The sequence below is a fragment of the Eucyclogobius newberryi genome, unplaced genomic scaffold (genome assembly GCF_026437365.1).
Source record: "Eucyclogobius newberryi isolate DKJ021-1_F unplaced genomic scaffold, fEucNew1.0.hap1 SCAF_21, whole genome shotgun sequence".
Lineage (NCBI taxonomy): Eukaryota > Metazoa > Chordata > Actinopteri > Gobiiformes > Gobiidae > Eucyclogobius > Eucyclogobius newberryi.
In genome coordinates, this window is record NW_027315846.1 from 16,852,099 (window position 1) to 16,874,172 (window position 22,074).

The 22,074-nt window shown below is 39.4% G+C and overlaps 4 protein-coding genes across 6 annotated transcripts; 1 reads left to right on the forward strand and 3 right to left on the reverse strand.

Moving 5' to 3' along the window:
- Positions 1–60: 60 nt before the first annotated feature.
- Positions 61–3,706, reverse strand: tmem50a (transmembrane protein 50A). 2 transcript variants are annotated; one of them, XM_072457761.1, is made up of 7 exons: positions 3,577–3,706; positions 2,709–2,814; positions 2,488–2,600; positions 1,956–2,023; positions 1,764–1,856; positions 513–573; positions 61–436 (listed from the first exon to the last, which is right to left on the reverse strand). In XM_072457761.1, the coding sequence occupies exons 2-7, from the start codon at positions 2,808–2,810 to the stop codon at positions 391–393; spliced, it is 483 nt and encodes a 160-aa protein (XP_072313862.1). In that variant the 5' UTR covers positions 2,811–2,814; positions 3,577–3,706; the 3' UTR covers positions 61–390. The 2 variants fall into 2 exon arrangements, with proteins under 2 accessions (XP_072313862.1, XP_072313861.1); XM_072457760.1 differs by lacking the exon at positions 3,577–3,706 and having other exon boundaries at positions 2,709–2,842.
- Positions 3,707–4,843: 1,137 nt separating this feature from the next.
- mgst3b (microsomal glutathione S-transferase 3b) lies at positions 4,844–6,060 on the reverse strand. Its single transcript, XM_072457576.1, has 4 exons — positions 5,861–6,060; positions 5,640–5,762; positions 5,215–5,287; positions 4,844–5,125 (listed from the first exon to the last, which is right to left on the reverse strand). Exons 1-4 carry the CDS (start codon positions 5,984–5,986, stop codon positions 5,025–5,027), a joined length of 423 nt encoding a protein of 140 aa, XP_072313677.1. The 5' UTR covers positions 5,987–6,060; the 3' UTR covers positions 4,844–5,024.
- Positions 6,061–6,360: 300 nt separating this feature from the next.
- On the forward strand, positions 6,361–9,039 carry rsrp1 (arginine/serine-rich protein 1). Of its 2 annotated transcripts, XM_072457402.1 has the most exons (5): positions 6,361–6,535; positions 7,016–7,607; positions 7,684–7,847; positions 8,570–8,644; positions 8,722–9,039. In XM_072457402.1, exons 2-5 carry the CDS (start codon positions 7,028–7,030, stop codon positions 8,839–8,841), a joined length of 939 nt encoding a protein of 312 aa, XP_072313503.1. In that variant the 5' UTR covers positions 6,361–6,535; positions 7,016–7,027; the 3' UTR covers positions 8,842–9,039. The 2 variants fall into 2 exon arrangements, with proteins under 2 accessions (XP_072313503.1, XP_072313502.1); XM_072457401.1 differs by lacking the exon at positions 8,722–9,039 and having other exon boundaries at positions 6,363–6,535; positions 8,278–8,603.
- Positions 9,040–9,864: 825 nt separating this feature from the next.
- Positions 9,865–12,639, reverse strand: syf2 (SYF2 pre-mRNA-splicing factor). Its single transcript, XM_072457993.1, has 7 exons — positions 12,572–12,639; positions 12,217–12,315; positions 12,009–12,134; positions 11,273–11,390; positions 11,003–11,093; positions 10,459–10,557; positions 9,865–10,154 (listed from the first exon to the last, which is right to left on the reverse strand). Exons 1-7 carry the CDS (start codon positions 12,587–12,589, stop codon positions 9,989–9,991), a joined length of 717 nt encoding a protein of 238 aa, XP_072314094.1. The 5' UTR covers positions 12,590–12,639; the 3' UTR covers positions 9,865–9,988.
- Positions 12,640–22,074: the final 9,435 nt, after the last annotated feature.

The window sequence follows — 22,074 nt, forward strand, 5'->3', positions numbered from 1 at the left end:
TGTAAAAAAGACAAACAGGGATAGATATTGAAATCAAAAGTAGACAAATTATCTTCTTTATCTTTACATTTTTGTAACTTCCTGTTGCCCAAGTCTGACTTTGTTACTTTAGGAGAGATACAATATTTTAGCATGGAAAATATTCAAAAATAATGATTCAAAATGCATACCCCAATACCCCCTAAATACACACAAGTATTCTAAATAATCAGAACATTTTATGTATTAATAACGATACATGCATTGTCAGTCTGATAACACAACTATATTTTAAAACATGATAAACTGAAAAAAGATAAATAATACACAGCAGGAAAGTGGAATAGGTGAGAATTAGATGTAAAGCATGTTGTTTCACACTGCAAATTGAGAACAATAAAATTTTCTATGCTACTGCCACAGGTCTTCCGTGCGTCCAAATTTGAAGACCAAACCCCTGCAAAATAATGAAACAATTGACCGTTTTATAGACTAAATTTGTGATAAGAGATGTGATGCATTTCTTCACTTACCCAAAGAAAATGAAAGCATTTTGGAAGAAAATGGCAATGCCAGGATAGACGGAGGGCTTTTCTGCAAAGAGAAAATGTACTATAATAACACAATTCCAAAATACAAAACAATCCAGGTTATGTTCATGCCAACCCAATATGAATGAAACTACTGTAAATACTGCTGCAAAGAATTACAGGTACAATTTTTAATAGTTCAAGCCAGAAAAATCACAGGGACTAATACGCACTATCACCACCTGGATTTAACTAAACAAATAGGTACAAGCCTCCTATTGGATAATCACTGCATGGGTGATGATCTTTCAGCTTTATTCAAACCCAACTGATGCAGTGAGTGGCTTCTCATTTCTGAAACAACCATGTGCAAAGACAAATCCCATGGTCATGGAAAGGATGTCAGTGTGTTTGAGAAGGGTCAAAACATCTAAGGAGAAGCAGAACCTAATCTATAACAGATGTGAACCCCAGTGAGAGTGTTTGGGACGAGCTGGAGAGGCTTTGTGCAGTGGTCTTTCTCTGACATTATTAATACAAGATCAACTGGTGAAAAATAATGCAAGACTGGATGATAAATATTTTAATATTGCAGAAGTTTACAGAAACTATGCCACAGCAAATGTGTGCTGTAATCAAAGCTAGGGTTAGGCGGTCCTACAAAAATATTGTGTGTGACCTTTTTTTTCCTCGGTGTCAACTATTTTTTTTGTCAGGCAGTGTAATTTGAGATGCAGTTCTGCCGCAGTGATCACTTTGGGATCTATTCAATCTCAAACAATAAGGCATCCTTTGTTTTGTATTTTAAGTAAATGGTCACATTTATATAGCGCTTTTCTACCGTCAAGGTACTCAAAGCGCTTTACATCAAGGAACCAGTCACCCATTCACACTCCAGATGTACGCAGACACTGGTAGTAGTAGTAATAGTATGTTATAATTGATCAGCTACCATGAGAGCAGCAAGACAGAACAATGAAATAATGATGAATGAATGGTGAAGGACTGACATGAGACAAATGGAAAAAATTACGTTCAGACTTAATTTGGAAATGGACAAATTCCTTAGATTTTGGACTAATTCAATTACGTTGTATTTGTGTTTACCGATATTTGATGTAATTGTCTGCTTGTGTGTGTTTTTTTGTGTTTATTATACTCTCTGGTTGATTTGTTATGTTTATTTGTTTATAGAAATTGATGAAAAGAAAAGAAAAGGTGATTTAATAAAAAACATAATGGAAAGGGACTCACGGGGCACTACAAATCCTCCAAACAGAATCCACATTGAGGCAATGAGTGAACCAAAAGCCAACATGAAGCCAATGAAGAGCCACACGCGAGCACCTGTAGACAAAATAAGTCAGGGCTTGTATGTAAGGCAATATATTGAAACCTACCACAACCACAAAGTATTATACAAATGCAATGGAAAAGTGTACACACCTGTCTGTCCGATGCATCCATCACTGTAGCTGTCACCCCTCACTTGGCCATTTGAAACAGCATTGATCCTGCAAAGAAAGCATCAACATCAAGTAATTATTCTTCCTAATAAAGTACTGGCTCCTCCTAAAACTTAGTAGCAGTACCCCATTAGATCACACAGAGAAGAAACTAGGGAATGGCCCACAATTTGAGGACGTTTTTAGCTCTTGTTCAGGGCCAGGAACGCTGCCTCTTCGGACATAGACAAACTTTATTGATCCACAAGATAAATTGTTTGGACGCTGTAGCTACAATACCATTTTTGATTAGTAAGAAATGATTACAATTCTAAATATCGTGGTAATTAAAATGTACTTGTTCATGTTTAAGATTGTTAGTGCATCGCTGTTTTATGGGTATGGATTACAGTGTTTACGACGATTGTTATCCTTCTCCCACCTGAATAGATATTTTAAATGTTCCATATGCTAATTTTAAATCCAGGTAGACCCACTGACAAGACTGTTCTTCTGATCAGATCTGGACTCACATGAGAAAGGCCACCGTAGCTATGACTCCACATGTGTGATAAGCGTGGTGAAATTCTCCCTCGTCTGGATACTTCACAGCTGCATCAATTATGATCCACCAACCTGTGAAAAACTGCAAACAGGAGGAATGTGGGTTTTGGTAGCATTTAAATGACATGTTTTACGTTGCATATGATTGAGGCATACGTCTCTAAAGGCACGTTCACAATAGCATCCTTACCAAGACGCCAGCAGCTACTGATGCGATGGTGTTTCGTCTTTCCCCCCAGTCCACATTGCATTCACAGTCCCCGCAGCGGATCCCATCCAAGAATCCGGACATGATTCTATTGACATAAATCACATAGGCTTCTACTCTGACAATGTTCAAATCTAAGCTAAAAACAGTTTTGTTTAGCTGCGCATTTAACTGAAGGGATTTTTTCTTTGCACTCTTCTCTTTTGTTTGTGATTTTATTAGTTTAGAAAATCAGTTGGATTGATAATTTTTAATTTAGTTAATTTTATTGTAGTTAATTTTTATCGTTGCACTCTTCTCTTTTGTTTGTGATTTTATTAGTTTAGAAAATCAGTTGGATTGATAATTTTTAATTTAGTTAATTTTATTGTATTTCTGTTTCTGTAATTTCTTTGTGATTTGAATGCATTTTTCCTGCTGTGTGAAGCACTTTGAATTGCCTTGTGTATGAAGTGTGCTCTACAAATAAACTTGCCTTGCCTTGCCTAGATTGCATGTTAAAACGAACAACAAATAAGGCTAATCAAGGCTAACAAGGACAAGTCTTTTCTCAAACAAAGCAACCGTTTATGGCACTTATTGTGTGTTCGCAAATCAAGAAAGGTGTAAACGGGTAATAATATTATATCTACTATTTTACGAGTCAAGTGTTTTTATACAGGACTGTCACCAATTCTGTCTCTGATTTCGCTTTGTTCTTTTGCGTTGGCACTAGCAAACATTTCCTCTGCTTCCTTCTTGGTAATGGCGTATACTTGACTAAAACGGCAGTGAAACTAGCGCGGAGACACACACTTCAGAGACTATGAACCTTCGAGTTGTGATGTTAACAGGCAAATAGGCTACATACCTGTTATGATTATTATCCCTTTAATCTGGACTGGACCTCTGGTAAATACCGATTTTCCTTCCGAAAAGAGCTCAGTTGTGCGCATGCGCAGTGCACCAGAAACCAAGCCTGCAAACAAACCTGTTGCGACTGGGTGAGTCCGATTTGTATCCACTTGACACAACAAAGCTTCAATTTATAAACTGTGAATCAAGTCCACTGAAAAGTTATAACAAAAGTAAACAACTTGGGTCTCTTCTTTGTTGTCCTTTCACCTCAGTATATGATGTTGACAACTAAGAAATCGAAACCTTGAGGAGCCGATGCGTTTTAGGGGCATCGGACATTAGAAGATTATCAAACTGCGCATAACCTTTATTTTGTGTTTTTATAACGAATTATTTTGTACATCGAATTTTTTTTGACATTGAAAAAAGAAAAATATTTTTTTAGATCGTTTATTTGTTTTTGTTTTACATCGAATTAAGAAAAATATGTAATCGTATTTACGTACAATAAATATTTTCAATAGATTCAATGTCAATGTTTTTGTTTCGTTTTTTGTTTTAACTAAATCCATGGAGTAAATCATGCCCAGAATTCATTGGCCCAAAGTTGTTTTTAAGACTCGCCTTGTAAAATTAGTAAAATAACAAATTAGCAATCCATGGGTTTCAGAAAAATAAGAAATTAGGACTGATGCCATAGTAATTAAAAAAAACCTAAATATAATATTTTCAATGGTAAACTTTACTTTTGGGTCTTTTTATTTTCAGCTTATCCACAAATATAATCTTCTGTGGTGTTTTATGGCAGTTGGTATCCAAGTGTTACATTACCACCACCTACTGCAGTTGTATGTACTTTATAATTTATTATATTTGGAGAAGATAATCAATATAAACCAGATATAAAACTGAAGCCTTATTGAATGCACCCTTCTGTGAACTTTGAGTAGAAATTTGATAATTGGTTTCTTTCAGACATTTGCTTTGTTAACAAAGTAATCGGTGTTCAGATCTCGAGTGTTAGTCACATGATCAAACCTCATGCCTGACGTTAAGTCTTTAGTTTTCCAAGCCACTGCTCACTCTTTTTTTGGTTAATATAATTTTTATTGGTAATTCATGCTTTTACAAGAAATGTATCCATCTACTTTTTCAGTCAAAGATATTCTAAATATGGTCAAAAACATGAATGCATGAATACAGCTAGTGATGGGGAAAGTGAAGCTATTCACATCACAAAGCCTCAATGAAGCCTCAAAATACAACCTATTACAAATTACACATGGTTTACTTTGAGGCTTCATTTTGACTCGCCCACCTTAGCTCGAACCAGGTTTCGAAGTCTTGCTTGATTTTTTCCATCACTATGTACAGCGAGTAACAAACAAAAAAACAAACATGTACAATTGTATAAATCAAAAATACATTGGTAGACAATTTAGTCAAACACAATACAACTGCCTAAACAATTCCAACCAATTGCAAACCAATATATATTGAAAGAATGATAACGCCAAGGTATCCAATGTATCCATATGCTCCATTCATTCTCTTTGACGGATCTGAAATCAAAGTAAACATTGGTATATTACATTCATAATTGCATATGCAGTCAAATGAGGAACAGCCACAGTTTGACAGGCACTCATACCTCCAGTGTAGTAACCCCAGGCATAGGAAAATCTGCTGGTCACCCAAATGGCTCCAAGAACTGCAGCTGCAAGCTGGAATTATACAAAGACAAATATACAAAAGTAAAAGGATCGCATGGTTTCATAAAATGACCCATACACACACAGTGACTCAGCATTTGACTTTAACCTACTTATGAGCCAATAATCAAGCCCCTCCCACTTTCTGGTGAACATGAACTAGTTAGACAAGTCTACTTTTCTTTCTTTAAAACAAAATAACATACCACATACAGAACAAGATTATATACCAACTATAACGGTCTCCAAGCCTACACAATATAGTATATGTAACTTAAGGGCCACAGGTGTACTTATACTAATATATGAAGCTGGATACAGAATGAGTTGGGATCAGGGTTCCAAAACCCTTAATGATCCATACCGGGTAGACAAGCGCTGCAAGTGTCTGGAAGACAAGCCACTGAGGATACACCTCCAGTGTGTTTTGATGTGCTCTTTGAATGCAGTTGAACACCTTCTCCTTTTCACTGTACATGGTGGGATACTGCAAGGAGAAAACAAACAAGATGGTTGAATAGCAGTGCATTTACAAGCTTGGAGAAACAAACGCAGTCTGCATCGAATACTGCACAGTAAACTTGCCTGTACGTCGTACTTCTTTCGGGCAGCCCCAACCTTTATTCCTAAATAGGTCAGCATTATCCAGCTGTAGAGGTAAGTAAAAATGACATATCCAAAGCTGGATGGCAAAGCAGTCAACATGTCCATGTTTGCAGTACTGCAGGTGAATAGCCCTGTGCGGAGTGCAAGAGCAACTTTCAGAGAGTCACTATTATTTAACCGGAAGGGAGGGAAAATGGACCCGCGGTCACGTTATCAACATGTCGCGAGAATGATCAGATCACGCAGTTTATCGTCTGTTCAACATTATCAATTATTATGACAAATGAATGTGATGCTTGAGCTATTGACAAGTTTAATCGGAGCCGCCTGTCCTTTTCCCATTTATTATTTTACAGATTTCCGAACAGAACCATAGAAACGTGTGGAACCTTCCATGAGTCACGTGACTGAGTGGAATGTTCCAGAGCCTATAAATACGCCGCCCCTCCTCCTTCTCTTCAGTTGCGTAAGGACTACAGTTAGCTACAGTTAGCTCACCTTTGTGCGTCTTAGCACGCAAACAAAAACTACAAATACTACCGCAGGCTTACGTACAGTCTTTATCAGACTTTCTTCGTCAGTAAGTCTTTGACAGTCATTTGTCATCTTCAACAGATCGACAGAACTAATCATTGGTCAAGGGACATTGTTGAGGTAAGAACAATAAGAACTGGACGGTAGCATTGTAACTAGCGTGAAGCAAGCTAAGCTAACGTTATTGGTGTTGTTGTTCTGTGAAATATGTATCACCGAGCGTATTTCATGGTGATTTTTACTATAATAACAAGTTCAGCCAAGCACCAGCAAGGCTGTGCTATAGGTTAATCATGAGTCTTTAAAAAGGTCTGGAAATTTCCAGTAACTGCACGTCATCTGTTTATGTAGCAGTTTCTGCCGCTAGGGGCAGCACTGAGTCAGGTACGCAACCGGACATCTGCGTAATAGTCAGCGGTCTGACACTTTTAAGACGGAACTGAATAACAGAACATGCATAATTTACCTTACTTAAACAAGCTGACAAGCCAGAGTTAACAAATGAAGCTTTTGTGTGTGAACAGATTTTTGATACTTTTTTTGTGTGTTTTGTATCGTGTTTTTTTCCTCATGGGTGTCTTATCTCTTATTTCCATTTAGTGAACAAAGATTATGGCTCAGGAAGTCAGCCCCCACTCTGAGATGGCCCAGGCTCGACAAAGTGATGGCATCAACGTGATTTTTGACCAAAGGAGCCCTACATCCTCCAGATCAAAATCGCAAACACAGCCAGGCTCCAGAAGCAGCAGTTGCAGTAGTTGCTCCTCTCGTGGGCGTAGTGCCCACAGGGGGCGCTACAGGTCTTCATCATCCTCCTCCTCTTCTTCCTCCAGCAGCAGGTCCACATCGCGCAGCAGCCGGTCCCGCTCTCGACCTCGATGCCACAGACACTCGTCCCGGTGCCGCTGCAGGGACCACCACAGATACAGGAGGGTGGACTACCGCCGCTCTCCCCCGCGACACTACAGGGCACGCGCTCGCTCCTACAGCCGCTCTCGCTCTCCCTCTGTGGACCGCTACTACCACCGCAGGCACTATCGATCCCGATCCAGGTCGCCCAGTTACAGGAGCAGGTACAGCTACAGCAGAGGGGGAAAATACAGATGCCAATTTTCCCGATCCCCTCCACGATCTTTCAGAGGCCGCTCAAGATCCAGGTCTTCAGAACGCTCGGTTTCTCTGAGCTTAGAAGGTATGATGTTCATTTATTAAAGCCATCACTTTCATTGATTCAGAAATTTGATTTTTTTTTGTTATTTCCATAACAGAAAAACGACAACTTCTGGACGCTGCGAGAGAAAATGCTATGAAGATTCTTGGAGTGCAGAGACTGGAGCTTCCTGAAAGCGTCAAGCCCATCCTGACCGCTCAGTCCAATCACGGTGTGACACGACCTGAAGCATATGTTAGGAGAGATTCAGAAAATTCACAGGTGAGTTTCCATGCCAGAGTTACTGAGTGCAGTGAACGAGAGCCAAGCTACTGTATAGTAATGGCAGTGGATTAGAGTTGGATTAATCTAAAGCATAGTACGTTATTACATTAGGAGTTGTTTTGTGTGCCTTGTTAACCTTTGGACCCTGAGGGAATGCACATACTCTATTTATTCCTGTCTTCATAGATAACATGAAAGTGGTCTCCTCCACACGGCCTGGGATTACAGTCATTGACTTGGGTGACGACATGTGTGTTTGCGTAAAAGGTTCCCTCTTGAAATATTCATTGCGTAGTAAAAAACGACAACACATTCTAGATTTTATCCTCATCCAAATTAAACCTGCACTCATACACATAAGTTAATACTTTTTACACATAGGAACAAGTGTTTTGACAAATGTATTGTTGATGATTATTGTTAGCAGAATCTTCCACTTGCTGCAGGAGCAAAGCCGTGTGGACTACATTGTAGTGACTATTCCTGTCCAGAGTCCTTAAGGACATGAAGATCTCCAGTCTTTATGCCAAAGATAAGTTTGTTCAAAGACGTGCGCTGAGGTTTGGGAGCAACTTTGCCTGTTAATCCCCCGGTCTTATTAAACCTAAACGTGCGCATGAAAGTTTGGAAAATGACCACATCCAGCTACATGACCTCAATGTTACAAATGCTGTATTATAAATCACTTCTAATTTACCATGTTTTCTTTGTTGAAACAGCAGTCTGAAGTTCAACAAGATGCTTCCAGTCCAAGGCTGTCTCCAAAAATTGGAACGATCTCTTTCAGTGTCAATGCAAGTACTTTTTTTTTTTTTTTTAAATATATTTAAGAATATAAATGCTGAATCATGTTTTCTTATCTTTTCAATAGACTTCGGTGGCAAAGCCTACAGCGTCCATTCAGTCTAGTGTCAAGGTAACTTCTCTTGTGGACAGCGTTGAAAGCAAGAAGCCCTATGGCCACTGGATCCCAGTGAAACCTGCACATTGATTTGCAAATGCCTCCTGTAACCGCCATGTGGCATTTGCACTTGGACTTCAATCCTGTAAATACTTTTGTACATAATGTGTTCTTTTCATGGACATTTGTCTTTCAGATGTGAAGGAAGTAAAGCATACCATTCAGGTGGGATTTTTGCCCTATTTGTGTATTCATAAAATATGTGAAATTCAATAAAGTTGAAACAAACTTGCATACGAGTAACGTTCTTGCATATGAAGTGTATTTCCTCAACCCACCTTAAATGTTTCATGCATAAGTGTAATATTGGATAAGTTAATAAGACTAGTCTTGAACTAAATCTTTCCTGGTTAATGTGAGGCTCATGTTTGAATATTCAGCTTAAACAAACACCAGATGGTTGAACCTAACCCTGGGTTTAATGACTTATCCTACTCTGAAAACTTGTTAACTGGGAAGCTCAGAAAAAATTCACCGCAGAGTCAAACTACAGGCTGCTACTTTACTTTCAGGTCAAAAAATTAAGACTATAAATTAACGTTCTGATTGGAAAGTTTATTGATTTTATGAACTTAAATCCTCAATCCTTTAACTCTAATATTTGTGAAGGAGAGTTCACTGTACAATCAACTCTTCCCAGAAAAGATGGGTTAAACTCAGGAATAAAACCTGCTCTGGACTTAAGTTCACGAAGTATTAAAGATTTGGACTAATTGCAGTTTTTAAAAAAAGAACTAACCAACAGTGCAACTGAAACTTGCAAATTAATGTTAGATTGGATTTGAACAGGATCACTTCATATCTGGACAGTTTAAATATTTAATAGTCAAGGCTACTGTCTACTTAATATAAAATGAACATTGTGTAATTACACATGTGTTAGGGTTCAAAGCCTTACCTTTATGTAAAGTGATTTGATTGATTCGTGCTGCAAGTTCTAAGGCCACAAGATGGCGCACTTATACTATCAGTTGAGAGCCTACTGTGGTCACAAGGCTTTGCTTGGGGCTATCCTGTTATGAGGAAATGTGCTTGATTAAAATACAATTGAATTACACAACTGTTAAATCTGCATGAACAAGTTGTTTAATTAAACTATGGTACAATGATTTAAATCAATTTCCATACAAAGGTACATCACAAAAACAAGCAATAAGATTCATTTAAAATGTAGCCACTATACAGCTGTGCCTCTTTCCAGATTCTGTTTGATTTCGGCTGTGTATTTGCCATAAAAGCGTTCGGCCTTCTTGTTGAACTTGGCGTTCCTCTCATTAATGTAGTCGATGTCAGCGTCATCATTATGGGCTCTGCGTCGACTGTACTTGGCTCTTTTCTCAATCCTGTAACAAATGAGAGCTCCTTGTGAGCAGTGTGACATCGGAGGCATCATACTTGGTGTTAATGCTTAGCTTGTTACGTAAAAGCACCTGCCCTGATATCAAAACATACTGATTTTTTAAAACTTGTGTCCATAGAAACAGCCAATATATTAGAAATGACTTCAATTGCTTCAGTCAGAGCATCTTTTTTAGTTACATACTGAATTAAATCTGGAGTATACATGAAAGGCTGAGGAAAAGCCTACAAATAAAGAGATGTATGAACTGGCAACCTAAACCCCATAAACCTAATTCTTATACTTACTGTTTTTCAACATCCTCCACCATGCGATCAATGCCTTCTTTGGTGGGAACATGAGTGCCATGGATCAAGCTGTTGGATGTGGGGTGAAAGTCCTCACCACTGCAGAGGGAAAGTAAAGTAGTAAGAAATACTGAACCATTGCAAATCAACATTTTAACTAACTCATAGTTGTTCTTTTATTCCATTATGGAAACTAATTAGGATGACATGCCCTGGGGCCAAATGTGTGGGCTCATCCTCCACGGTATTGCATGTGGCTACTTTTCATGGGGTTGGAAACATTAAACTATTCTTCTTTGACCTTAAAGTACTTGTATCTATGCATTCAAATCTTTAAATTAGATGAGAAGAACCCCAAGGCCAAACACAGGGCACGTCAGTTAATATATAGAAACGTCTTTGTGCTCATGTGATTGGAAAATTCTTAGATGATAGGGCAAAGTAAATTTAAGTTGATGAGAGATTTCACAGTTACAACCACTACTGCATCATGTTAATATAAGCTGTTGGTGTTGTTTAGGATAAAATACGACTACAAACTCACCATTCCTCCCTTTGTCTCTCATAGTTGTTCATGTCTGGTTTGATCTGCTTGGTAAGCCTCTGATACTGTCGTAACTGTGCCTCGGCATATCCTACACAAAACACAAGGAAAATTTATAGACAAACACAATCTGGCAGCATGAATTATTACAGATCAAATTAGACCATTTACAGCAACTAAAATGTGAACAAAATATCCACTGCAATGTAGTAATAAATAACTATAACAATGAACAAAGAAATATATATTTTTTAGCATCCGTGTACTGACCCGCAAATCCTGTGTCTGGATTTTTCCTCTTTTTTTTCCTTTCCCAGCGTTCTGCGTCATCAGCTGTGACGTCCAGAAGTTTGACTCTGTCATAATCTTCTCCTTTGGCAGCACATTCCTGCAAGATGTGTGTGAAATATACCATTATCTACACACAAAACCCTTCAGGAAATGGGGAGAAAAGCTAGTCGGGTTGAGTTTAGGGTTGGGCATTTTATCGAAATAAACAGGGAATTAACACTTCTGGAAGTTGTCTCTGAACCAAGAGGTATGTACAGACTCCCAACCCTGAATGCATGCAAATACTTAAATTATGTGCTTCCACAGTCACATGCAACGTCTCGGGCATCAATGTCAACAATTAAGCAATTTAAGGGGATAAACTTGTTATACCAAGAGTCTATGTCACATGGCGTTATATCTGTCTCATGTGCAGTCGAAAACATCCTCAAACTGATGAAGATCAGTTGTGTCCAAGCACAAATGAGTTTGCTGACGCATACGTCCGAGTGAATGACAACAGAACCAAGGAAACCTGTGACCTTAAAGACCTCATCTGTGGGAGGGGGCACGAACTGTATTAATTGTATGAGTGGCGTCAGATGTTATACAATCAAAAACATATTTATGTGTTTGACATTTTTTAAGCTTTTTACACCGCTTTGCAACCGTAGTTAGGATGGCGTCTGTATTGTATGCAGTGGGACAACAAACAACAATAGCAATAGTTACAAACCTTTTTCTTTTGGCCCTCCGCCAGCTCCCACTCCAGCCTGGCTTTCTTTGCCTCCCAGTTGGAAGGCAGTTTGAGCCTCTTGTCTTCTTCAACTACCTCCTGATGATTTTGTTTACGGGCTTCATTCTAGACACATGAAAACATTATGAAAACACACTTAGCGAAACCAAAGTTCCCCATTTGTTAAAAAAAAGATCCTGAATCTTACTCGTTTGAAGTGCAATTCCCTAAACTTGCGTAGTCTTTCTTCTCTTTTCTGAGACGATATAATTTCATTGGATCCAACTTGCGCCCCTGGACAAGAAGTCTAGCACAAAAAGTAGAAATTAAAAGGTGAACTTGTATCTTTTTTGCCGTTGTTCAATCATCGTTACAACAAAAAACACTTGCTAACACACGTTAGCTTAGCACAAGCGTCTTGTTTTGCGACACAAATTGTATGACAAAATAGATGATCTATAACAGCACTATGAAACCTGATAAAACACCGTTCGTTTTTAAGAATAACTAGTAATAATAAAGCAAGCTGAAACATTATTAAAAGACGACAGAAATACACTTACCTCAACGTTCGTCGCCATTGTTGTGATACTTTACTAGAGACCGGAAGTAGAATAGTTATTTTTCTTCTTCTTCCGTTTGTTCTTGTCGTTGCTTATAATGGCGTCTGGCACCAAACTCGTGGATCTACTTTATTAGACCTAACTGCAAAGGTGCATTTACCGCCATCAGAGTTTGCATATGCTCTATCTGTCAAAGGGGAAAGGAATCAAATGCACACGCATTGTTTTCGCATATGCTTTAACCCGTCACATAGCGGTCAGTTGTGTGCGCGGCAGTTGTGTCTCCTGTTTTTTACGGTATAGCGTAAAACACATACTGTGAAGATGTACAACTCATGGATCTATTATATTGTCATATCATAGTCTAGGTACAACTACAGTAGGTGGCTCTAAATGCACCTTTCCAGTTGGCTGCCAACCGCTATTAAAAGTAACACAACAATTACTGTAGTTTCTCAAAGTATCTGTTGTACGGAAAATTAAAAAAATGAGAGCAAGTTCACAAGTCAGCGAAACCTTATAAAAAGGAGAGGAAGGATAGAGGCTAAACTGTGTGAGGGGCACAGAGGCTCTCTGCTGCTCTCTGTATTTAGAGATGAACCACATGTATGTAATGCCTAATGTTTGCACATTTCTCCAAATACCCCTTGTCACGGATCTGCATAGTGCTGCTGCTATGTAGAGGATATAAACATATATTTTAGTCCCTTCTTCTCATATTCACTCAGCATGTAGCCTCTTCTCCCATGACAGTGTTCCCTAGTGATGTCATGCACATCCAAAAACTTGTTTTCAGCGTCACGGATCACATTGATTTGTTCCTGGTTCTTCCCTGAAGGCCCACTGCACTTGGGATTGGACCCGGTTGTTGCGGGTTAAACTATATAAAAAAAAACATATTTTACTGCTTTATTTTAATACAACTAAAATAATATACAGTGGGCAATTGTTGTTACTCACCTTTTAGCTAATAAAAAAGTAAGACAAAGCATATTTTATATAATACTACCAACCCTTGACATTTAGTAATAAAATAGACTCATGGAAATTAATGTATTAAGGCATGAAATGTCATCTATAATGATTGTTTTTTTCATGAAGATAAATTCAGCTGTAAATTTGCCCCACATAACTGAGCAAAAAAAAAAAAGCTGAGCTTCTATGATGTGATCAGAAGACATAAACACATTTAGCATATTTCAACATGTCTGATTGCCTAAATGAATGCCCCCTGTCTTTGATTGCATGATACTAATCAAGCTTGTGGAGGATGTAATTAAGTAGAGTTTATAGTCTTAGATTAAAGCATCCTCTAGATCACAGGCATTGTTAATGAAGTGATGCATTTTCACATGAAACCAGATGGGGAAGACATCAAAACAACACGATACATCACTAACTACAGTATTTGGTATACTATGATGACTACTATGATAGTAAGAAAAAGCCAAGACGAATACTTCTCAAGTACAAATTTAACTACCATGCATGGTCAACAAATGTAAAGAATATATCAAACGTTAACTATATGAATAAAAATGTTCATGCAATTATCATACTTAGTTGAAAAGTATAATATGATTTTGCTGCCTGTACATTTGTTTTTCTATAAGGGCCATTTCCCACATACCATCTGTTTGCTTTTCGAGACATATAGGTACATTTTGTAACAGTATTCCATGTTTGGTTAGAGCACAGTGAATGGTTAGTTGAATTCTTTGCCAGAGCTTTCCTGGGATTGACGGCACTTGCACATGATATTGCGAAGATTTGTTGATGTGCCCTGGATTCCAAATTTGCTCCGTGACACCAAGCCCTCACTGTCAGGGTGCTGTCACTGCTGTTTAAAGGCAACAAAGCTTTGGTCGAGTATGACATGGATCTCACAGTCAGTATGTTGAGGCCACCCAGGAATGCTGAACAACCATTCAATATTAACTTTTCCAGTCAGGCAAATCGGCATGAAACTTTATATCTCCAAATAAATTGCACCGGAGGGACACATTCATTCTACAATTTGAGTGGGATAAGTATATCTTAAGAATCAAAGTGGACATTTGCATTTTTCATTAATACATTATTTTTACTGATACACTGACCCTTATCTCACTCGAACAAGGGGTCTATTAGCTAAAATATGAGGGGGTTGAAACTCATACAGTGTGAGCAGCTGCTTCACATCTGGATATTTATATAAACATCATGGCCAATAAAATCATTCCATTTCCTTAATTACTATTCCTGTCATTTCCGCAGTAAATGAAAAGTTCTTAATTCAGGGCCAACACAAACATGGCTCTCCAATCTGAGGAGTTGGTGCTGAAGCGTCGCCACCCTGACTAGAGGCCGCTGTCACTCGAGTGAAACCACAGCTCCTGCCTGTGCTTAATGTGTGCATGTTGTGAACAGGAGCCAAGAGGTGCACACAAATGGAACACAAGATGGCATCTTGTTTCCATCTCCTTCAGATTGTACCAGTACCAGGACAGACAGACAGGAGCCATCTTGTTTCATCTAAAACTTTCCTCTTTCCTCCCTCCCCTTCATGTCCCTCTCTGTATTGTTTGCTTTTTAGTGCAACCAGCCAGGCCACAAATTCCCATTTACAATGCTCTTCTCTCTGTCATCTCATTTGGGTTTGCATGAGATGGCTTGAGATATAGTGTTGATAAAATATAGTGGTTTTCTGTGCAAAACAAAAGAGGAGTACACACTGTCTAAAAGCTTTAAGCTGGAATTACACATTTCTTCCAGGGTCATATGTCATCAAGCTAATTTTCAGCTACAAGTGCTCACATTGATGCCAGAATGACTGCAGAGAATACTGAGTTTTAATGAGGCCAGAGGTCCGTGCAAAGAACTCTCTATGTCGGATTGCCATTTCATGTGTGCCCTTATTGAAACTGATTTACCAATGAGGATCTCCCTGAAGGCAAAATAAGTTTGAGGAGCATTAGACAAGGTCACAGCCATTTTATTTTGCATTGGAAAACTTTATCGGCCACAGGAGGAAGAGGATTTCTCAGAGATATATATTTACACAAAATATGCATGTATGCACTCCAATACCACCAGTTTTGTAGTCAATGCTTTTCCTCCACCACACACAATTAATGTCCCAATTAAAGCCCATTATGGCTTTCCACCAGCAGAAACCACACTCTACATTGTGGGCACACACATGTCTCCAGTGTTGTCATCCAAAAGAACTTAGTCTCATCCAGAAACATTATGATCACAATTACTGATATCAAAATTAAAGTTTAGCAAACAAATCAAACTGCAATAAAAAAAAAAGTTTAGAGTATTTCAATTAAGGCGGATCTGTGTTGAGAGAAAAGGTACTAATATTAATCACATTTCTCCACAAGAGGGAGACATTCCCCAAAGGATCTTCTCAATGAGACGCTTCTATTCAATCTTATAAAATAATATTTCAAAAATCCATCTCATGCTCATTCTATTTGTGCAATTGTGTCTGTTTCCCATAGCCACAATCACCAATGGATTTGAGTTCTCACCACAGATTAAAGTACTGGCTTCTATATCAAGTGAAGCATCAGTTCACCACCATACCCACAGACAAGTTCAACCCCAGTGTGTTCCCTTGAGCGAGGCCCAAAAGTGTCATGGGTTTCCGCTCCCCGTTCCCATCTTTTATCCACTGACCTTAATGAGATAGTAAACTTCTCACTTGACCAAACAATAGTCTGTTGTATGGAGCTGCGATAAGAAGTGGCCAGTCTACTGCCTCTGGACATGCAGCTGTGTAGTTTACCCTATCTCTACTTAGCCAGACACGCAAAAATGTGCTGCCAAACCAAATCACTTCACACAGGCACACAAATCAAAACGCTCGCAAACATAAAAAGTGAATCCATTCTCACCCAATTTTTGGATTCTGAGAACGACCAATCCATTTAGTGCTGAGGAGCAGTGGGCGCTTTCATCTCAGGTTCAAGGCGCCAATGATCTAATTCCCTATCTGATCATGATCAAACTAGCACCAAATCTGTTAAAACAAGTGTCGTCGTCAACAACAACACCACCACTGTTAGGGCCTGAGTGATAAATGAGCCCTTTCACTATGCTCAGAACTATTTAGGACTTTAAAGACTCTTTTATATTCATGAACAAACTTATTTTGAGGCGGAACATTTTCAATTACTTATTTTGAAGGTGGAGTGTAGTTTCCCTTGGGAACACTGTCAGTAAAATTTGTGATGTGGGAAATGTATGAGGTTACCAAAGAAAAATGGCTTATAATTTAATTCCGTTGATTTTGTGTGCTACTAAATCGTTGCTTTATACAGTAGGCCTATAAGGGCATTTGAAAGTTGAATCATTAACAACCTCAATTTGAAGGAAATAGGAAAATATATTTTTTTTTATTAAAATTCTAATTTGATTAAAAATAATTGTATGTTCTATAAAGTAATAAACATAGACTTATTTAAATTGTTATTTTGAGCTTGAAAATCATTATCTTCTATAAGTATCCATAGAGAATATGACAAGTCAAACATGGCAACTAACTACAAATGTCCAAAGCGTTCAATGTTAAAATGACTGTGTCTGTTTATGGCACAGGGCAAAAGTGTGTTATTCAAGAAGGGGTGAACTGGCCAGTACATAATATCCTTTTGGGTTATGTTTGAATTAATGAGGTGTTCCCCAAATGTGGCCTACGATGTGACAGTGTGGAAACTATTCCACACCAATTCAGATTGAAGCTCCTTTTTTAAAGCAACTTGCGAGGAGAAGTGGAACTGCTACCCAGCAAGAACACAGAAACATAGGAATGTAGACAAAGGGCAAATGACGTGTTGAGAAAAGAATAGACGCCAGTGAACAAGCGGGAAGCATGTGTAAACAGCCCATGTCGAAACCAGATATGGGTCAATTCTAAAGGTAATATAGAGAGAAAATGTGTTTAGCAGAGTCCATTAAAACCAAAAGCCTCAGAGGGAATGCTTTTGAGCCAGACGCAGGGCTCTGATGGAGGCAGTGTAGACAGTGTGAGCCCAGGTTGTCCTCGTGACTGATGGAGTGGGCTGGTCTCAGACTCCCATGGCCCCACACAAGTCTCTGTGTGATGAAGTTAGAGAGGCAGCACTTCGGCATAGACACAGCAGAGAGGAGCTGCACCCATCTCCTGTTGCTGTTCAATGTAATTTGGGATCGTGTTGCAGCGGAAGCACAACTGACAGAGCAGGAATCTATTGGATTCAGCTCAGACATCACAATAATATTGAGTCTTGTTTAAAAACACACATTCAGGAGGCTACGGAAGTATCATTGCTTTATAGCTCCGGAGCTTCGACAGTGTCCAGGGGAAACTAGTGTTCAATATGAATATGAGTTTTGAAGTATGGGGAGACGAGTTGAGTTCACCTGACAAAAAGACAAATCCCTACTTTCCTTTTTAGTTCTTCCCGGTGCCCCTATGACTTTTCCTTTGTGGTTAAGCGGCTCTTGGCTTGTTCCACTGGTGCAACGCCATCTCTATTATAATGCCATCATTGCCGCCTGCCAAGCCAGAGCACATGATGTCACTTCCACCCCTGGTCATGGTGGTTTGGGTCTCACCACTGGTGCATGTGACAATGTGTGCCCTGCTAGTGAGCCCCGAGGCTTGCAGTTAGCCATGAGATCTACACCCTTACTGAGTTTCAGCACAGTTCACTCACTAATGTAGACATTATGGGTGTTTTGATACCCCTTTTCATACTTACTTTGAATCTACCCTTCGGTCTTACAGTCACACTGTGTATTCAATCTACTGTCATTTTGCTGATTGCTTTGTAGTCATGTTGTGAGGCGGAAAGACGCGGCTCGGGAGCAGCAGTGGCTGATGTATAGCTTCTGGAGAGGAAACAGAGCACAGGCGCTGAGAGAAAGTGGAAATGTTGCGATGGCACCGTGCCCACTGCGCATGGCCCACTCTCCACTGTATTTAGAGGCAGCTTTCTTCTGCTGCCAGGTGGGTGGGAGATGAGAGAGAGCCGAGTGGGCGCCTGGGCCGACACACTGCTCAGATCAAACACAGTCAAGGCAGGGGATTACAGATGGGCAGAGAACATGAAGCAGTTGTTAAATAACTAGACAGATTTAATTAATCTCTGCTATTTATTTAACAAATTGTCGTCTACTTTGTACAACGATGCAGTTATTCTATGAACAGGGCAAGAATGTCTTTCAGCTGCTCCTTTCAAGGTTCACTGTTACAAATCATTTCCATTAGTCCAGGTTTGGGAATGTCATATTATGTACTTGGGAAATTTCACATTCTCCAGTAGTTATTTATCCGAGGGACAAATGATTATTCAGTAAATCAGTAATCATGATTATTTAGATCATTATATCATTTTGAACTAATTATCATGGGAAATACATGTGAGAAGCAAAAATTAAACACATTCAATTCAATCTAAACCTCAAAAAAATAAAGCTATATTGAAAGAAATTTCTTTTTCTTCAGGCTATGTCAAATTTACTTTGGTTAATTTGGGGTATTGCATGGATTCTTCACTAAAATTGTGACACTAATATTTTATATTATGGCTTAAAATCATCTTTTTTTAATGTATGCAGATACTTTGAGTAAGCCAGGTGAGGTTTAAAATGTTTCAAAAGTAGTTCAGCTCACTTATCAACGCTGTACCTCAAACATATACATCACCTTGGGTGAGACATCTTCTACTGCTCGTCCAGAAGATTACGTTTGAAACCTTTTAATACAATGTTTTTATGTTGTTGTTTACGTTTATGACTTTTATTGATTAAATGGCTCATTCAATGACAGCATATTTTAGCAGTTATTTTGACCATCATCTGTAATTTCCCAGTCGGCAATATCATTGTACACACATTGATTCAGTGATTTTCACATACACACTGTGCTTTGCAAAGCCTTTGTTATCAATATAGCATCTTATTATCCAAGGCCTTCCAGCTTAAGCGTGTGGTGAAGATGGGACAAACCAAGCGGTGCTCACAGGCTCTAGCCGGATGGAGAGGGAGGAAGACGACACTCATCATGTGGAGGTTTGGGGTCTGACTGCTTCCCGTTGCGAAGGACCTAAACCATCTCTGTTTGGAATGTGGTCCAATTTCCACCCACGTCTTAAGACACAAACAGAGGAAGAGGTGTAAAATTGGAAGACAGTAACTACAAAAATACAGAGAAAAGAATGAAGCTAAATAAGGACAAGTGAGTCAGAAAAAAGAAAGAAGATATAATATGCATGAATACATAAATAGGGATGTACAGTGAAATATGGGAAAATGTCTTTGCCGAGACTAAGTGCTTATTATGGTGAGGTAGCTTTTAGGGCTTTACTTTTATGACTCATTGTAGTCAACAAGATGCTGTACATAGTATAATCAATGATTTTATGTTTACCTTTCAGTCCAACCATGAACAAATGTGTTCAATCCTACATAATGCCCATTTAATTGTTTGTAGTTATTGTATGTATTGTGTCATGTAGCATATAGATGCTGATGGGATCTTTACGCAGCCTCCATCCATATAAATTAATCTCATTGACAGTTGAGAGTTATTAGGGCTCAAGACCTGGGCCTTAGATCTCTGTCCCCTGCAAATCACTGAGGTAAAGAGGAGCCAGTGCCAGTGGATGGGAGGTTTGGGAAAGATTTACAACAGATGACTTTCCAAACTGATAGAAGCTTTAAGTGGCTTGATCTTTCTCAGTCTAGTGCATTCACAGTTGACAAAAACAATGTAAACTTGGCCCAGAAACATCTGGATGGTTGTGATCACTGACCTGTCTGGCACTGGCAGCCTCAACCTACTGAAGACTTGTGGCCTTTGTCTGCCACATTAATTAACAACCCTTCAGACAGGAAACTAGAGCCAGAGCTGCAGCCCACTTTCATGTCTCATATCATTTGCGCAGAGAAACCTAATTTTTCATTATTTACTGTATCACTTCCAGACAGATGATCATCAATATTGTGAATGGGCTGAACTAGGCTTGATGTTTCGAATTGTTTGCTGTTGAAATATTGGACTGTGGTGCATGGGACAGGTGAGAGTGAGGCCTTAGAGCGCTGTCATAGTGCGACATTAAAGAGTTGGTCTCGTACAGCCACACGTCCAGGCGTAATAATATTGAGCCCTTGGGAGTTTGAGAGCGGGAGAAACCTTGATACAAGTGTTTTATGATCTGGCTGTGCTGTGGACAAAGCAAATAATCACCAGACACAGACAAGCAGGTAGTTTCACTTAACCTCTGCACAGGGCCCAGAGTCACTTTAACTAGAAGCACATGGCTGCCTACTGCAGTATAAGAAGGAGGCAGAGAGAGAGGGAGATTTTTTTAATTAGACATTGTTCATTACACTAAAGTGACACCCTTTATTCAACAGTAGCAAACTTTCCCCGGTGTGGAGAGTTCCTCAGCTTTCTGATGCCCCACATACTACTTGAGCAAGTCACAACTGTGGGTGTACCTGCTGGGCAAATGGACCAGGAGAATACTTCTCATGGACTGTGGTCTGCTGTTTACTGGATGTCTGTGGTCTGTGGCTTTGTCTTCAAACCATTAGAGTGTTTGGTGTTGTTTGAGGCCGATAGGTCCTACGGTAAATCTTGCATATCAGGCGGCCACTCCTGAGGGCAGAGCAGCCACAGAAACCCCTGAGAGGCTGTGGGAGAGAGGAGCAATGGAAGAGGAAGTGTGGGCTGCTCAGGCGCGCCTTCAGGGTACATGTACAGAACATATCACAAGCGTATGATAGCCGCATTTGTGCTGGGGGTCACTGACCATCCATCTCGTCAGCGCAGTCTGCCGCACTGCCCAGATAACTTCTCCTTTGGCCAAGCGCTGCTATCAGGTTCCCCCATGTGGTTCTGCTTAGACCACTGGGGCTCCGGCTGCAGTCTGCAGACAGCGTCAAGCCACAAAGTTACATGGTGTATGTGCACTGAAAGTACAACACACTGTGATCTCTGCAGGACGTTCATTACTCTAACCGATGCAAAGATCTTTGTTTGAATCCTGATTCCTTCGGATATATAAAAGGTCCACAGGTTTAATTGAAAACTGTATCCCATTAAATTGAGGTTTTAAAGAAAGCAATAAGTCTGTGTTGCTTTTCCATCCCACTAGTCATTCACCACTTACACTCAATCGTTGTATATCTTTATTGATGAGGCCTGACAGCACCCGATTCCAATAAAGTTGTGGATATCTGATCCGCACACTCCACCCTAAAACCAGAAGGGAAGAAAAATTTACTGCCTCTGTCCTGAGACGCCACTCTATAACAGCAAGCCCTAATTTCTTCTTCCAGTCATGGAATATGATAATTTTCTTATTTGCAAGAAATATCAATTGCTCAAGGCAGACACATAATCATTGGGGAGGAAAGAAGAAGCTACCTGTGTAATGTGCTTAACAGGCTAACCCGTTTAGCCACAGGCGCTGTTTGAAAATGAGAAAGTGCTAATGGTCAAAATCAATTTTCTCTGTGTC

Coding starts and splice junctions, on each gene's coding strand:
- tmem50a (XM_072457761.1), bottom strand. CDS start 2,810: ATGTCCGGATTCTTGGATGGGATCCGCTGCGGGGACTGTGAATGCAAT. Junction 574..1,763: donor TGGAGGATTTGTAGTGCCCC/GTGAGTCCCTTT, acceptor TTCTCTTTGCAG/AAAAGCCCTCCGTCTATCCT. Junction 437..512: donor AATGCTTTCATTTTCTTTGG/GTAAGTGAAGAA, acceptor ATTATTTTGCAG/GGGTTTGGTCTTCAAATTTG.
- mgst3b (XM_072457576.1), bottom strand. CDS start 5,986: ATGGACATGTTGACTGCTTTGCCATCCAGCTTTGGATATGTCATTTTT. Junction 5,288..5,639: donor TTGCAGCGCTTGTCTACCCG/GTATGGATCATT, acceptor GTATAATTCCAG/CTTGCAGCTGCAGTTCTTGG. Junction 5,126..5,214: donor CTGGGGTTACTACACTGGAG/GTATGAGTGCCT, acceptor CTTTGATTTCAG/ATCCGTCAAAGAGAATGAAT.
- rsrp1 (XM_072457402.1), top strand. CDS start 7,028: ATGGCTCAGGAAGTCAGCCCCCACTCTGAGATGGCCCAGGCTCGACAA. Junction 7,608..7,683: donor GGTTTCTCTGAGCTTAGAAG/GTATGATGTTCA, acceptor TTTCCATAACAG/AAAAACGACAACTTCTGGAC. Junction 7,848..8,569: donor GAGATTCAGAAAATTCACAG/GTGAGTTTCCAT, acceptor TTGTTGAAACAG/CAGTCTGAAGTTCAACAAGA.
- syf2 (XM_072457993.1), bottom strand. Junction 12,135..12,216: donor GGGAATTGCACTTCAAACGA/GTAAGATTCAGG, acceptor TCATGTGTCTAG/AATGAAGCCCGTAAACAAAA. Junction 11,391..12,008: donor CGGAGGGCCAAAAGAAAAAG/GTTTGTAACTAT, acceptor CACATCTTGCAG/GAATGTGCTGCCAAAGGAGA.